The 16,154-nt window shown below is 41.3% G+C and overlaps 1 protein-coding gene across 11 annotated transcripts in view; it reads left to right on the top strand.

The window, feature by feature from the left end:
• Positions 1 to 1,267: 1,267 nt before the first annotated feature.
• Positions 1,268 to 16,154, top strand: part of LOC122834350 (membrane-associated guanylate kinase, WW and PDZ domain-containing protein 1-like) — a 141,121-nt gene continuing 126,234 nt past the window's right edge. For all 11 annotated transcript variants that reach the window (XM_044122723.1, XM_044122720.1, XM_044122715.1 and 8 more), the window contains exon 1: positions 1,268 to 2,032. In XM_044122723.1, the coding sequence (XP_043978658.1) occupies positions 1,735 to 2,032 (298 nt within the window). In that variant the 5' untranslated portion in view covers positions 1,268 to 1,734. The remainder of the gene's footprint in view (positions 2,033 to 16,154) is intronic.

Here is a 16,154-nt window from a genome sequence, read left to right as displayed (position 1 = left end):
TAATAACTGCTGAGCAGCTGAGTCAGGTCACAAATGAAACATAATCTCCAAAGCCATATTTACGTAACTGCAAACACTTGACAGATCACTCATAAAATATAGGTTTACAATTATATATTTATTGATTTAATCTAAAAAAAAAATGATAGCAAGGCTATACATCTGAATCGACTTAATTAAAGAAGCAAGCAGAAGCCTTTCATTTTGCAAAGCCATTTCAGCTCTTGGGTCTCATAGTTTCACGCATGCGCCAAACGGGAACCCTGTTGCCTTCAAGTGCTCTTTAAAAATCTCCGTCTTACAAGATTCGAACTTAATTAGGCAACGGATTCACGTTCTAGCTTGACATCATGAGTAAAGTAACTTCTGACCCTGTTAGTCACAACGGATGCAATGAGTTCAGGTGCAAACATGGATGGGATTTATCTGTTTGAAGTGAATGAAGAGAAATATTGAAATCTATATGTTGGATAAACAACTGCTTTTATGTTTGTGAATTTTTTTTTTTTGATTGACATAGGGACACTGAAATATACCAAATTAAAAAAGCCTCAGTCTTTCTAATGTTTTTGCTCTTCTCAATTAGATTGCCACTATCCAGCCGCAATCTCTGACTCATCACCATCAGGACTATAACCTCTGATCGGGGTTATTAGGATGAATTTGCTTATTTAAAAAAAAACCAAAAACATCTGTGGATGCAACTGATTTGTCATCTATATGGCAAGAAAGTATTGAAAATAATTTTTAAAAGAAGGTTAAGGATCTTATTGCAGGAACTTCAGGGGTTATGGCAGTTATAATAGGTCAGAAATGACAGATGATTAACAATAATAATGATGATGATAATAATAATAACTGCACCAGTAATTATATTAATAAAATATGATGGGTGGATAATATTAAATCAGCTCAAGTCCTAATTGAATTAAAATAGTAGTTCAATAAACAATAAAATTTGTAATAGTAGCGAGCGATTAGTATTATCATTAATATCTGTCTTTATTTGTACTGTTTCATTTTTCTCTCTTATGACTAGTTGTGCAATGTGATGTTTTGATGTAACACGGTAAATTTATAATAATCAGCAAATTATAATAATTTTATTTATACACACTACGCTGGACTCCAGTGGTAGTAGGGATTTTCTTTTTTTTTTTTTGGAGGGGGAATTCATGCGCCCTAAACTGAATTAAAAATTTCCCGCCGCACTTAAACGTAGCACGCTCGTCCAGGCTTCCCCATTACTGCGGAGTTCAGAGTGGGAATAAGTCTGAGCTGAACACACGGGAGGGACGCGCGCCAGAGAAGTTAGCAGTCTGATACACACGAGAGAACTGCGTTTGGTTTTAAGTTGATTCAGGAGAGAAAACACGTTAAAGCTTTCCCTCCTCCTCTCTAAGGATTATAAAAAGAAAAGCGGGACCGAGGAAGATATAACATGACTTCAGCAAAGGAGCACTAAAGTGCGGGGATGTTGTGAAAAATGATTTAGAGCAGCGTGTATACTTTAAGGAATGAGTTCAGAGTGCACCGGTATGGCTTGATTTGTGAGCCCGAAGGCAGCTGCGGGAGGCACTGATGTTTCTGTGGAAGAGAAGGAAAGTTTGCTGCGCTTCTCTCGGATCTACTTTGTGAAATTCAAAGCTTACTAGTCTCATATCTGAGCGGCAGAGTCCGGGAGCGGGGTGGGGGGCCGCTTCGGTTCGGTGCCGGCTCTGAACATACATCACCATGACCAATCCCGCGCTGAAGAAGAACCACTGGACCTCCAGGGTGAACGAGTGCTCCGTGGGGAAGGACACCCGCGGAGACCTGAACGTGTCTCTGCGCGGCGGCGCGGAGAACGGGGAGTTCGCCTACATTGGGCAAATTAACGAGAACCTGGTGTTTTACAGAGATGGAAAATTAAACGAGGGCGAGCTGCTGCTGGAGGTGGAGAACCTCTCCATTTCGGGATTACCTTTGTACGACGTGCAGACACTGATAAAGAACTGCAAAAGTCCCGTGAAGTTGAAAACTGTGAGGCCAGGTAAGTCATTGAAGGAGGTAGCGGTGGAGGAAACAAGTCCGCATGCGGTCTTACGCTTTTTAGGTTGCTTTGTATGCAGACTGTGTGGAAAAATTTGTTTCTAAATAGTCCTGAAATTTGTCAAACACGTTTGCTTTGAGCAGTGGCGCTCCTGAGCGTAGTGCGGGTAGGGGGACACAGTGGCTATCCCTTAAATTGCCTTTACTGAGCAGAAAGTCTTATATACGTTCCACATTTTTAACTAAAAGAACAATAAATTTTATAAATTGCAGCATTAATCTATTTCAGAGACATTGGTCAGAATTTTTTGGCATGTTTCCAATTTTTTTCCTGAAATGTTATTTATTTTTTAGGATTTTTTTTTTCCGGAGAGTTTTTGCGGCGCTAGTGGCTCGTATTTTTTGCGACAGTAGGCAGACAGGAAGGAGGGCGGGGAGAAGACATACGGCAAGGGTCGTCGTGACCGGGAGTCGAACCCGCAACGTCAAGGCCTCCAAGCATGTGGGTGCTGCCCCTCTGCGCCACCACAGCACGCCCCCTGAAATGTTATTTTTAAGAGCTGTAACATAGACTATAAAAACATCTTATATCAGCAGTTAGCACGTTAGCGAGGCTAGCATGACTAAAACAAGCATTGTCGTTCCTGGAGAATGTTGTAGCATTTTACCCTAACCCTGGGATTTTCAAAGTCACTTAACATTTTCCAGATCCAACATGTTTCATGACAGACAGAGATTTAAAACTCAAAGGGAGAAAACAGCAACTTTGCTGTTATATGTTATTAGATTACTTGTTGAAAATCTTGCTGACTTTGAGCCTAAATGCAGCTCAGACGTGGCGTAGATGGCATAATTTCCTCTTAAGTGGCTCCTTACAATTCTTCTGATTTAATTTGACCTGTTACTGAAAATGGATAAATTGGAGTTGTCTTCTTTCCGTACAAACGTCCACAGTTTTTGTCAGCTTGACCTCTTTTTTTATAGTATGGCACTATAACTGAGTGGGAAAAGATTAGTGCGTAGATTTTTCTTTTGTTTCCAACCACTCACTAAACGAAATCCGAAAAAAATCCGAGTTATACAAATTCTAATTATAAACTTTTCTCTTCATGTTGGACCACTTTTAAATCCACCACTCGTCTGCTCCAGCCATCTCTCTGTATAAATCATTACTCCATAAAAAAAAGTTAAGATAAAGCTCTCTGAAGACTTTCAGTTTTGGTCTACCACCCCATTTTGCTGCCATTAAAAGCATTTCAGTGGCACCCCTGAATGGTTCACTTTGAAGAAGGTTCTTCCAAGTAAAAAATCTTGAACAAATGCATAAACTCGTTAGACTTGCTGAAGAGTAACGACAGGTCAAATGGTTAACTTATTAACATGTTAATAAAGTTTGATGAGATTTAAGTAATTTTCCCAGGGGAAATGCCACCTGTTTAGTACAGGGAGAGGGGGCATGACCCGCACTCACGCTTGTTGTTTCAGCTTTTCCTTTTCCTTTTTCCTCACCAGTTTGCACAGAGAACAATGGTAACACCCTCACCTCCCCTTACTGCAGTGTTTCTCAATTCCAGTCCTTACGCCCCTCTGCACTGCATGTTTTAGTTGTTTCCCTTCTGCCACACACCTGGATTGAATATGTGGGTGATTAACAGGTTTCTGCAGCACTTGATAGTCGTGCAATCATTTGAATCAGCTGCCCTGGAATAGTGGTATATCTAAAACATGCAGAGCAGGGGGTGGGCTGAGGACTGGAATTGAGAAGCGCTGCCTTACATGAATATTTCCCCTGAATCTCGAGTGTACTCTCCTCAAGCAGAGCTGACTGGCAACATTTCTCCACTACCAAAACACAACATCATCAGGCTTCCCAACAGGGAAGGCGAATGTCAGCCTAGCATTGAGGTCAGTATGGCTAGTTCATGGTCAGCCTCATTCAGCAGCCTAGGGAAAGCTTGACATTGAACCACTCTGACGGCCTCCCAACATGGCAATGCAGACTGCTGAATAGGATGCTCCCAGCCCGCCTGGCTCACAACGACTTCCGAAGAAAAAGAGCAACAGCTTTTCAAGGACAGCACATATTTCTAACCTGTGAACACTGGCAGCAGTGTCAGCTGGACCCAGTGGGATCGTCTCCTGTGACACAACTTTCTCTCCTACAACTCTCGTTATGACGAGCAGTGGATGATGATGTTGTCTGGGTAGCTTTTTTTTCTTTTTCTTCTTGGTGTTGTTGTTGAAACGGGAGGGTGGGGGGACTGCACAGTGGTGCAGTTGGTAGAGTTGCTGCCTTGCAGCAAGAAGGTCCTGGGTTTGATTCCCGGCCCGGGGTCTTTCTGCATGGAGTTTGCATGTTCTCCCTGTGCATGGTGGGTTCTCTCCGGGTTCTCCGGCTTCCTCCCACAGTCCAAAAACATGAAAATTCTCCCTAGGTGTGAGTGTGTGTGTGAATGGTTGTGTGTCTCTGTGTTGCCCTGCGACAGACTGACAACCTGTCCAGGGTGACCCCGCCTCTCGCCCAGAACGTAGCTGGAGATAGACACCAGCAACCCTCCTGACCCCATTAGGGACAAAGGGTGAACAGAAAATGGATGGATGGATGTTGAAACGGGAAGCAGCACAGATGGTTTTAAAGTCCAGCGTACAGAGGCCTCAGCCGCTTCTACATCAATCTGACTGATTTACAGCAGCTCTGAGCTGCTGTGCGATACGGAGTACATGAGTTGAAGACTGAATAGGACGGGTAATGTTTCCTGTTTTCTCACAAGTGATTTGCTGACCAGTAAATCATTCATTCCAGATTTTATTTGATTTTAAAGGTGTCGGAGGATTTCCGCTTAATCAGACGTGTTTTGTGTGGCAGCAGCAGAACCAAGTCACTTATGTAAAACAAGAAAAAACTAGACACGAACAATGGACTGTGACAATCACTGGTGACAGCGAGACATTCCTGTTCTATACATGCTGATGCAGTCGACATTGTGGGCTGGAACAGGGAAATCGTTTGAACGTATGTGATGGCGTTGGATGTAAACTCGGGGAAAAGAACAAAAATCTGCCTGTACTTCACACTGAATTGTCTGAAACAAATCGTGAGACATCAGGATTTCATTTCAGACTCAAAACCAGCCAATTTAGCCAAAAATGATAAAGGAAGTCTCAAAAGTTAAGATTTATGTCCAGGTAAATGTAACTGATGTCTTAGGAAGTGATTTTTATTCATTTATTTGATCAATGTTTTGTTTTTTTCCCGTCAGTTTCAGTTTTGCATGAACAGCCATTTCCTGACTTATAAATATTGACTCAGATTTGTCCTTCCTGAAAAGTATGTTTTGCTTGTCCTTCTCATTTTGAAGAGTTTGCTCTAAGAAAAATTGGGATGTCACAGGGAAACTGGTAATAGGGATTCCTGAAAACGTCCATCAAATTAGCAAATTATTGCAATTATTTATTTGAATAAATAGAGTTCTTATAATTTGTATAACAAAAAAAAAAATCAAATTAAAGTTGAGGTTTTTATTTTTCAGTTTAAGGTTATGTTGCTGCAATAAAAACGTGTTGCATATCTTTACCTGGATACAGATCAGTCTTTAAGGATGGCTGATTTGTTAATTGTTCTGTTTGTCTCTTAGCTCAGCCTTTCCAGCAAAAACCTGCCGTGACTTCAACTTTTCTTTCCCATTTGGCGTTCAGGCAGAATTGAGTTTTCTCAAATTCTTTGTCTATTTAATGTTTACCTATTCATGCTTTGAAATGCAAGTTCCTTTTTAACATAAAGGCCTTCAATCTCTGATGCTTTAGGTTGCCTAGCGCGTTCAGAGGACCAGTCAGCGTGAAAAATCTCTCGGATGTGACGGCGTCCCCTCCTCTCATTCTCCCTGCAGCTTCTGACAATAGGAGGAAACTCTGTCCCCAGATTGAGCCAATCAGAAGTCTCATCATGCCCCAGCCTTTCCCACCAAGCCTCCCCCCCAATCTCCTCCCAGAGACCCATCTGGGAATGTCGAGTGTCACAGCGCCACAGGATGAGATTCCATTTCCAGTTTTTTAATAATTCACGCTGTCTGGGAATTTCCCTCCCTAATCAGTCCTAATTGGAAAAACATGCTTGGCAGCTAGGACCATCTGTAAAATCTTGCGTGACCTAATTTTACATGGAGTTTGTGCCATTTTCCCACTTTAATCAAGTGAGACGTGAGGAGAGGTGCGGTGGCGTCGCCTCGACTCACCGACATTCGCGGAGCTGCAGAGAGGCATGCACTTAGCAACGTTACGCCGGCGCTTCCCGACCTGTGACCGCGCATCCAGGCAAACGCCTGTGTGCAGTCAACACTCAAACACAGAGGCATTTGTGGTCTGAGTTGACCGAATTCTTCTGCAGAGATTACAGCGTTTGCTCTGGGTATCCATGAAGATGAGCACACAGAGTGGGGAAGATGGATCTGAATCATTGCTGCAGATGTGAATCCATAGGAAGGTAGTTTGGAAATTCTATGAACGCAATAGAATTTTAAAGAAAAAGAACTATCTTGGTCCTGATTTAATGTTATAATCTGTTATCCCTATACTCCTTTGAAAGTCTGACACAGAAGTCTAGCTCACCTTAACATTCAGGCAGTCGGTCGTATAAGTAGAGTAGAGTGAGGTGTAGCTAACTCTACACCAGTGAGGTGTGAGATTGAGACCAAATCAGTTCCATGCTGCGCAGATGGTTATGTTAATAATCTATGAAGGCTTTGGATGCTGAAGCTCACAATGCTTTCTGAAAATATTCATATCCTTTGAACTTTGTCTTATTTTACACTCACAAACTTTAGTGTGCGTTATTGGGACTTTATGTGAACTCAAAATAGTGCACAATTGTCCGTTTAGTTTTGTTTACAACTATAAATCTCAAACCGGTTGGTTTGTTTATATTCAGCCGCTTTTGTTGTGATACCCCAAAATAAAAAGAAGTGCAAAAAATTTACTTGCAGTCCCAAGGGCCAGGTAATATTTAGGGGTTCTACAAAGAATTGACTTGGGAAGATATAAAATGCAGACCACAACTTTTATATTTTACTTTTTAAACAACTTGAAAATCCACTTCTCATTTTCTGTTCACCTTATAATCAATCACTACTTCATGTTGGTTGAATATTGTTGCAAAACAAGGTACATTAAGCCCCTTTAATTAGCATGAGTGCATGTTACTAAATGTAAACTACACTATGTAAAGCAACTGTGATGGCATCCTGGAGATGACGACATCGATGCCAGTGCATAGATGAGTGTGTCTTCAGGCCTTGAAACATGACACAGTAGCCCAGACCTGACCTGTTTCCCTGAGGCAGGAGGTATGCTGTGTGTGTGTATGGGAGTTGTTTATGGAAAAGGAGAACAAGATTTGCAACCATGCTTTAGGGCACATTAGACTTTGACATCTTCTTCATTCAAAGGCTGCCATATCTCTCTCAGACCAATCGGGAATCCCTGAGCTGCAGCTTCAGAGACGGGGTGCGCTTGCCTCGGAGTTAAATTATGCTACAGAGCTGGTGTGATAAATGAGCCCGTGGTAGTGATAAATTAAAGAAGCATAAAATATTCTTTAAATGGTGGCGTGACTTGCTTACATGCTCAGACTTATAACGCCGTCATTGCTTCAAGTCCTGACCGTGTTTAGATGCACGTCTTTTGCGACGGGGTCTGCCTGTGGAAGTGTTTATTTCCTTTTCTTGGACGGAAGTCGGACGTGTCTCCTACCCAAACCGCTCCTCCATCTTTTGTGTTCTCCGACACACCGACTCTACTTCCTTCCTCGTAGACAACTTTGGGCAATCAGCTCCGGCTTTAATTTCAGTGTGTCTGTGTGTGCTTCAATTTGTACAAATGCGCAAGAAGAGATGGTTTATAATAGCACACTGTGAGCTTTGAGATTAAGTACACTGGACGGACTGTGAGTTAGAACTAAATAGGCCATGAAATGCTGCCTCACCAATGCAGTAGGAGGTAATCGCACATGTGTGCCGTTTCCTCGCTTGTTTACTAGAGAATCGTCTTTCTCTCCCTAATTAGCTTGAGTGGAGGCTGTTAGATGGAGTGTGAATGGGAATTGGTCACACTTGGCACTTGCAGTTACACACTCTGTCGGAGGCGGAGAAAGGCCAACTAATTTATTATAGTGAGCTTAGTAGGGTGGCGGAGGGAGCCATTGAGGCGTTCCCTTTTAAGATTAAAAAAGGAAAAAGTCTGATGTCCTTTGAGGATTTTTGCCAAAAATTGCCTGAAAATAGTCCTAAATGTTTATAATGACTGACATTTTAATGGTAATCAGACTGGGTGCAACACACCCACCTGTATTGCTTTTAGACCAGGGCCTTTCGTCAAAGTAGGTGCAACAAACCCGGGACATGGTCCACTCTCTGGCCAAATTTCAATGTCTGCTCTTTATAAAACTTTGATCTGCTGATGCTCATCTTAGCCATTTCAGATTCCTCTTCAAGAATTTCTCTCTCTCTGATTAAACTGCAGACATGCTTCAAGGAACTACACTTTCCCCCTTATACAGCTTCTTTAATTTATTTGCTTCCTCTAATTTCCTTTCTTGAACGCGTCCCTGATACTGAGAGTGCAGTGGACCTCCGCCTATTTGTGGTTCAGTAGTTGTGGATCCACCCACTTGAGGATTTTTCTGTGCAACATAACTCCAAATTATTCACAGAAAAGCTGTAATAGCTTAGCGCAGTGCTGCTTGGCATTCTGTTGACTGGTAGTGTTTGAAAAGCAGCCAGCCAAGATGTGCACTTGATTGGCACATCTTGGCTGTTTTTAAAAGCTGATTGGCATTTAAAACACAGTGTGCTGATTGGCTGTTTTAAATGTTTTTAGAGGGATTCTCAAGTATTTGTGCATTTTATCTAATCACCAGTAGTTATGGTTTTTAATTCCTGCGACTTCTAACCAAATGACTTTTGTATTCATTTATTGGATTCCGTTTAGCCTTACTGTTATCTTTCTCCATTTCTTATGCAGCCTAAAAGATATCTCAGCATGTAAAAAAAAAAAAAAGTTTCTTGTTTTTGTCCTGTTTCATCTGAATTCAGTTTTTAAACACTAAATTTAGCTAACCTCCCACACCAAAAAGCGTTGCTGTGGCTGAGCACTGCTTGTCGCTTTGCTGCTGGCACACCTGAAGAACCTTAACATGCCACCAGTTCTTATTACTCATTCCTTTAGCGGACAGCAAGTAAATGCACCAAGTTTGTTCTCTGTATTGTATGATTTAAAAAAAAAAAAATATTGCATTAATGCTTCCAGATGGTAATGATGTGTGTGTAGAGGAGACTAGTGTGTTTGCAGGCTAAACGGGCTGACGAGCCAGAGTCTTTCTGTCGGCTGTGATGCTGTTAAACTTGGAGGAGATGTGGTTCTGCCTTCAGTGGGCATGACACTGAAACAACATGATGGGATTTATAGTGACTGTGGACATTATTAATAGAGCTGAGACTAAAACCCGTAGCAAGTAGACTTTTTTCCACAAAAAGAAGCTGCTTCCCCGAAAAACGTTGGGGAAGAAACAAACTCCTGCATAAAGTAGCATTTTTTTTCCCTTTTCTTTGACTTCTTCTCATAAAAGTGTGCATGTAATGCATCTTTTGTCATGAATAGCAAATGTCAGCCTTTTATTAAGATTCCCAGTAGATTTCTTCTCTATGCTAATTCAAAACCCCTTTTCCTGTGGTCTGCTTCCTGCCTTTCTCTACCTTTAAACAGACCCCACCCAAGGCCAAAGGGGGGCCTGTCTACACAAATCCCATTACGTGACGTGTTTGGGAACGTGTTTCACACGCATCCACAAGCACACGCAGACAAAACAAGAAAGTATCCACAGGTTTGGAGAGCAGTCTAGCCTTGATTAAAAGGATTTACACAGAAAAAGCCACAGTAGTGAGCCGCTTAGAAGTATGCTTGCAGTGTTTGCTGTTCTTTTCTATAGTCCATTCTTATTAGACTTTTCATTTTGTCCACACTTACTGTCATTTGAATGTCATAGCTGTCACTGTGGGACAGCTATTTCACGCCGCTACCATCTGGAAATGTCTGTTCAAGCCTCCAGTGAAACAAATAATTAAACTGGTCATTCCACAACACTTGCGTATGGCAGGGTGTGGCAATGCTCTGAAAACTGCTCTGCTGGTTGCAGTCGCTGTCAGAGGAGATATGATGGTTGAAAGTATGGGAAAGAAAGAGACTTGATTTTCCAGCGACCAAAAGGTCAATCTCTCAGAATGAGTTTTTTCTTTCCGTTTCATCTGGACTGAAATGAAGTGCATCTCATTTGAGTGAGAGGATTGAATCTCGGATTACATGGACACACCGAGACGGCTCTCGGAGAAGTTGCTTTTCTAATTTAACGACCCACATGAAAACCCCTGGTTAAGTTCAAATGTTGGTTCAAAATGAAAATAGTTTTCTGCTGAATGCAAACCGCTAAAGCAAAGTTGGAACAAAATAAGACGAGGGGTAGTTTGTATGATGGGGTTCAGTGCGATTTCCTGACAAATTGCTTTTGCCTTTTCTTCAGGTTGAATAATGTTGGTTTTAGAGAGCTCAATGTTTCCAGTGTCTTTGATTATAGATATTGCATCCATATACCAGGTGATTGAAGCCTGTGCTGTTGAATACGACATGGAGAAAAGAAAATCCCCACATCCGCAGGTTGACTTCCTCAACTGTTTTGGTGTTGCCTGACATCTCGGCGACATGGTCACACTGTTGCGTTGTGTTTGTGTGCAGGATTGTGTAACAAGAAATAAAGGTCATTATGCTTATGACTCTTAAAGGTCAGAGCTGCCACGGCTGAAATGCTACAATAGAAATATTTTGTCCTCATTTTTCACCTCTAAAACTGCAGAGTACAGTGAATGAAACGCGCCGGCTTAATGATAGCATCTTAATTAGGCAAGCAGAGGCTAATTAGCAGACAGGAAAAAGATTGAGTCTTAATTAAGAGGTCGCCGGTGTCCATCGTTATCTTGGTGGGAGATGTTGGTGAGTGGATTTGTGATGGGATTACTCCATCTCATACCTCACATCGCGGTCCGCCGCTGGACCTCCAGACTCTCTTACGTCCTCAAACTTTAAAGCTGTTAAAAATTATTGCCTTGCACGTTTTCTTTTAAACCTGAATGCGGCTCATGACGGCGGCTTGAATTAAAACCTTAGATTTACTCCAACGCCACTATATATATGGTAATTTTCCCACTTTGACTTTTTTCAGAGTTCTGCTAATTCTCTACTTTTAAGTAGATGGGAGTATACATGGCTTTCTCTTACTTTCATCTGCTCTGTTTGAGCCTGAATGTGACATGAAAATAAGTCCTTATTTGAATAAATCTCTTGATTTAAATATAAAAAAATGTATAAAGATGGATTTAAAACCACATTCTGCTGCAGCCTGAGATCAACCACATGCATTTTGAGAGGAATCCACTTCTTTATGCATTTATTGTAACCTGGGTAAATCTTTATCTTGTCAGGTTTACACATCCCAGTTTTGCTAAATACTCTCAGTTTACTCTATTAAGTAAACCGCTGTCATTTTTAGTATTGTCTCAAGTATTTAATCCTACGCTTTGCCACTTCTTCCGCTTTGCATTTGCAAACAAATCATTTCATTCTTAAGCACTTAAACCCTGGCCAATGAGTTATTTTCATTACGGCTGAGTATCTTCCTGGATTTAGTTGGTTATAGGGATCACCCTAGGGGAGCAGCCTGACCTTCAGATTCCAATTTTGGACAATTCTAATTATTATCATTTTTTTTGTCTGAAACATTGCTAAATATAGTAAAAAAAAAATGTTGCTCAGTTGGCAATGCTTAGGTGACTATTGTTTTGCAGATGTGGTGGGAGGGTCTGTCAGTCAGCTCTGTCATGGCAGAGAGAAAGTGGACTTTAGCTGATTTTCAAACATTTGAGGAGGTAGATAAGATCAGTGGCTCAAAATGGTTTCACATCAAGTATCAGCCAATCTCACGAAATTAAGGAAATCGGAGCTCATTTATCACTGCAACCCTAGGAAACTCCATGAACAATTTTATTCAGTTGTATCTTTAAACTCTGAATTAGATTCAATTGACGTTAACTTAGCTTTCAATCCCTGTTTGGACTCGTTGACCATTATAAAATATGGCTGATTCAGATTCCTAGCTTGAAGTGACCTCCTGCTGTCTCTTCTGAACAACCTCAGAGTTATGTGGTGCTCTGAACAGGGCATTATTTGTCACAAATTTTAAATGCATTGGTTTTACAATTAATTACTCATTTAAGAGTATCTTTTATTATAGAAGACTCAGAAAACATTTGAATCAAAGCCTATTGCTTGGAACTTTTATTTTTAAGCCTATCTCACTTAATTTGTAGATGGAACTGCATACAACCGAGTAGTTGATAAACAAAAGGGTTTAACAATGCGCTCATTTGCCAGCAGTCTAATCAGATGCCCATATGTAAATAACATGATGCGTCAACATTGTGACTTTTCACAGGCCCTCTAGGTTTGTCATCGTGCCTCTATTTTTACTTTGCTGCACTCTCCGTCTCTGTTCTTCATGGAGGCCGTGCGAGCCGATTTCTACCCCGATTGACCTCTCCTCAGTGCCGCTCGCAGAGCTTTAATGCGGGCGTCATGTGATCTTTATTTGGGCGCCGAGCCCAAATGAACAGGATCGTGTGGGAAGTGGTGGAAATCCATTTGTCACATGCAACCGTCCCATCAGCAGCGCTGCAGACGTGGAAACATAGATGCTCTTTGTCGTTCGAAGAACCCTGACATGGGGGAGAAGCATGCATCTAGATGTGTGTGGATGCTTTCCATAAAGTTTACATACAGGGTTCTGGTCTTGAGTTTTCATTCTCCTCCTCTGTGAAGCTCATTGCTGTTTCCCCTCCGTTCTGTTCTGTGCAGGAATGCTGTGTTTACATAGCTGGCTCTGGCTGAGATTAGTGTTTTAGTCTCTCAGGTGTCTGCCGAGTGTCACTGTTTGTTTCTTTTTTAAAGTCGTAATTTTGTCTAGAATCCAGATAACTTGTCTGCTCCATGTGAAAGTACAATGCTGGACGGACTATGAGATGGATTTACAGTATCATCACGGTTCTCCTTGATGTTTCTTTTGGAGCACAGTTTTACCACATGGCCCTTGATGAGCCCTTTTATAAGCTGCTTCTGGCGGTTCATAAATCACCACTTTAGCCAGTAAAGGCCTGCAATGGTGTGATCTTTCAGAAATCGAGCTGATATTGCAGATCCAAGAGAGAGGGAAGGAAATGTAACTGCACCGACACGAAGCAATCCGCACAGTCTGTGTGTTTGAGATCTCGTCCATTGGAGATCCGCGACTCATTAGAGTGACTCTATCTCCCTTCTCCCTGGGAGTGCTTTGCAATCTCCAGAATGAGCATTAGAGGGCTGAGGATCCCTAATGTAGTCTTGAAAGGTTTGGAGATTCATGGAATTTGATTTTGACTATATTCCAGGACTGAAAGTGTCTGATTAAATGTGAAATTCTCAAAGTGAGTTGTCTGAACAGATTGCACATCGGAAATATACTTTCACCGTAGACAAGGTTAGCAGTCTCATGAAGAGATGCTGCCCTGGTGATGGAATACATAACAGAGAGGGTGAACTCTGGCAGGTTTAGACAAGAAATTCATGCGGAAACCAAATGTCTTGTTTATGCTCCTTATCCTTCATGCAGGGCAGAGAGATGTCTTGGACCTCTTGTGTCTGAAATTTGGTGTCACGCCGACAGATGGACGGACATGTTCCTATATATAATATTTTCAAAGCAATCACAATAAAAGTCTAGAGTCGCTTTTACTTGTTTGGTTCAGCTTCTCTTAAAATGATTTTAAGTTTTTATGGTTGTTACATCAGCCATCATTTGTTACATCGCATCATATCACACCTTCACACTGAAAAATTGGCTTTCTGTTTTCCTCCTGACTGTTGAGTGTCACACCTAGATAGTAAGAAAATGTCTCTGGCATCTTCATGTTTCATGAGAGATGGTGGACTGTTTTTCTCTGAAAATTTGGTGCATTTGAAAAACTGTCTGCTGTGAGAATTTATGACTGCTGGGTCCAAATTGCACTCCTAGTTTGTAGACACTTTGCCATTTTGTCCCTTCCTACCTACATTTTGTACCTGTATACAAACACTTTAATTCCTGCACACTTAATTACGCCATTAAATCCTTTTCCTTTGTAGCAAAGTATGCTTATGAATTATTAAGACAAATGGTTCTGGAATGCTCAGTTCTGATGTTCAATGGGATTTCATCATATATTTTGTAAGAACTGATCTTTGTTTGTTACAGCCAGGATTGAAACAAAGGTGTAACATTATGGAAGGGTCGACATGACCAGCACTTGTTTCTGTTCTGTGCATCTTGTACCATGCACTGTTTATGAGCTCTACATATTTCAACTGGAATCATCTCCTCGGTCTCCTGGCGGGGAATCTTTCCCGTTAAATCTTTTCTAAAATATTGCGCGACCTCCCTCCCTCAACAGCTTCTGTCTTTGTCATTCCCACCCAGTAGTCCATGCTGTGAAATGACTGGGTCTGCCACAGATGATGTATTGCTCCAATCAGCTTACCACATAAGGGAATCGCCTATTTTCTTAACACTCTAACAAAAGTGAGCATAAGATTGCCGGCGAACACAAACGTCCCTCCATGTCCTCACGCTCTGCTGGGCACCAGAGCTCATAAATTAGACAAGAAATCTAATTTCCCTGTGGGGTTCTTAGGCTCTGAGTGCACGCAGACCCACTGTTTCTTTTCAGGGGGAAGTTGATTTCTATTCTTCATGATGTAAATGGGCTGATAAAGGGACAGCTGGAACTGGATTGTGGCCTACTTGTTTGCTGAGTCACAGTGGACAAGTTCTGCTCTTATTGTCATACTGGGCTTCAGAGCAGAGCACGCATGACGGTCGACTCCACACAACACTGCTGTTTTTATGTGTGTGTGTGTGTGTGTGAAGGGGAGCTTATCGCAAATGCCAACTTGTGTTGAGCTTGAGATTCTTCAGGGTCAAAAAAAGCACCAAGCACGTTTGAACAATGTTATCATTGAAAACAGCTGGAAAAGCAAGTCAAAAATGACTCTGATAGGCAGAGTGGCGGCCATATTTAGGGTCTTATGTTACTCAACCCTTCAATTCTTTCTTACTTTTCGTAATGTTTGAATCAAAGGTATTTTTGGCTGTTTGTGTTAATAGTTATTTTTATCTTGAGCAGCTTTCTTGTAGCTCCTTTTTCCTGTGTGTCGCTTCCTCTCTTTATCAGTAAATGCAGACTTTAAAGGTTAAATTTGAATGAGTCATTGCAATAAGGTTCACCACATAAAAAGAAATGTGTACTTTCATTTTAAAAGTGATACAACAGTTCACGTGAGTTTACATGAGGTGGATAAGACGTACATGTTTAAAATGTAAGAATTCAAATATCCAGGAAAGTTTCCAGTTAACATATAATAATTTTATTATAATTTCTCTTTCAATAATTTTTGAGCTTGTAGCCCACGATGTTTTGTTTTTTTCCCAATCAAGAAATTTTCAAAGCTGCTTGGGGAAAGAAATAGAAAACTAACACTACGTAGCCGAGAATGCTACTGAGTTAGGTACACTGAACTTGGGCATCAGTACACAACACAGTGGCTCCTCCAAGACAAAAGTAGTTGAATTAAAAAGTCTCCAGCTCAAATTTGAATTCAGAAGGCGCAAGTTCATAGTGCTGTCTGAGAGTCGTACCTCTGAGACCTACTGACCCGGAACCCTATACGTGGATTTAAGAGTCTGTGTATTTTGTCCTAATTTAGAAAAACAAAATTGATGCACCTGTTAGCAGCATTTTCACTCTGATCTGCATATGCCAGCACATTTTCCTAAACTGTTTCACCTCAATACTTGTTTTTGGTGAGCTGTACCATAGTTGGGTAACACTAAGTGGTGGTGAATGGAGGCACAAATAATCAGCCCATGTTTTGCTTGTGACCATACTAAAATCAAAACTCAATTATGAACCCATAATCCTTCATGCTTCTCATACTCTAAGCTATTATACACATGGTCT

This window comes from Gambusia affinis, linkage group LG07 (assembly GCF_019740435.1).
Source record: "Gambusia affinis linkage group LG07, SWU_Gaff_1.0, whole genome shotgun sequence".
Taxonomy (NCBI): domain Eukaryota; kingdom Metazoa; phylum Chordata; class Actinopteri; order Cyprinodontiformes; family Poeciliidae; genus Gambusia; species Gambusia affinis.
The sequence above is the reverse complement of the archived record's forward strand: the minus strand, read 5'-3'. Positions and strand labels throughout refer to the sequence as shown.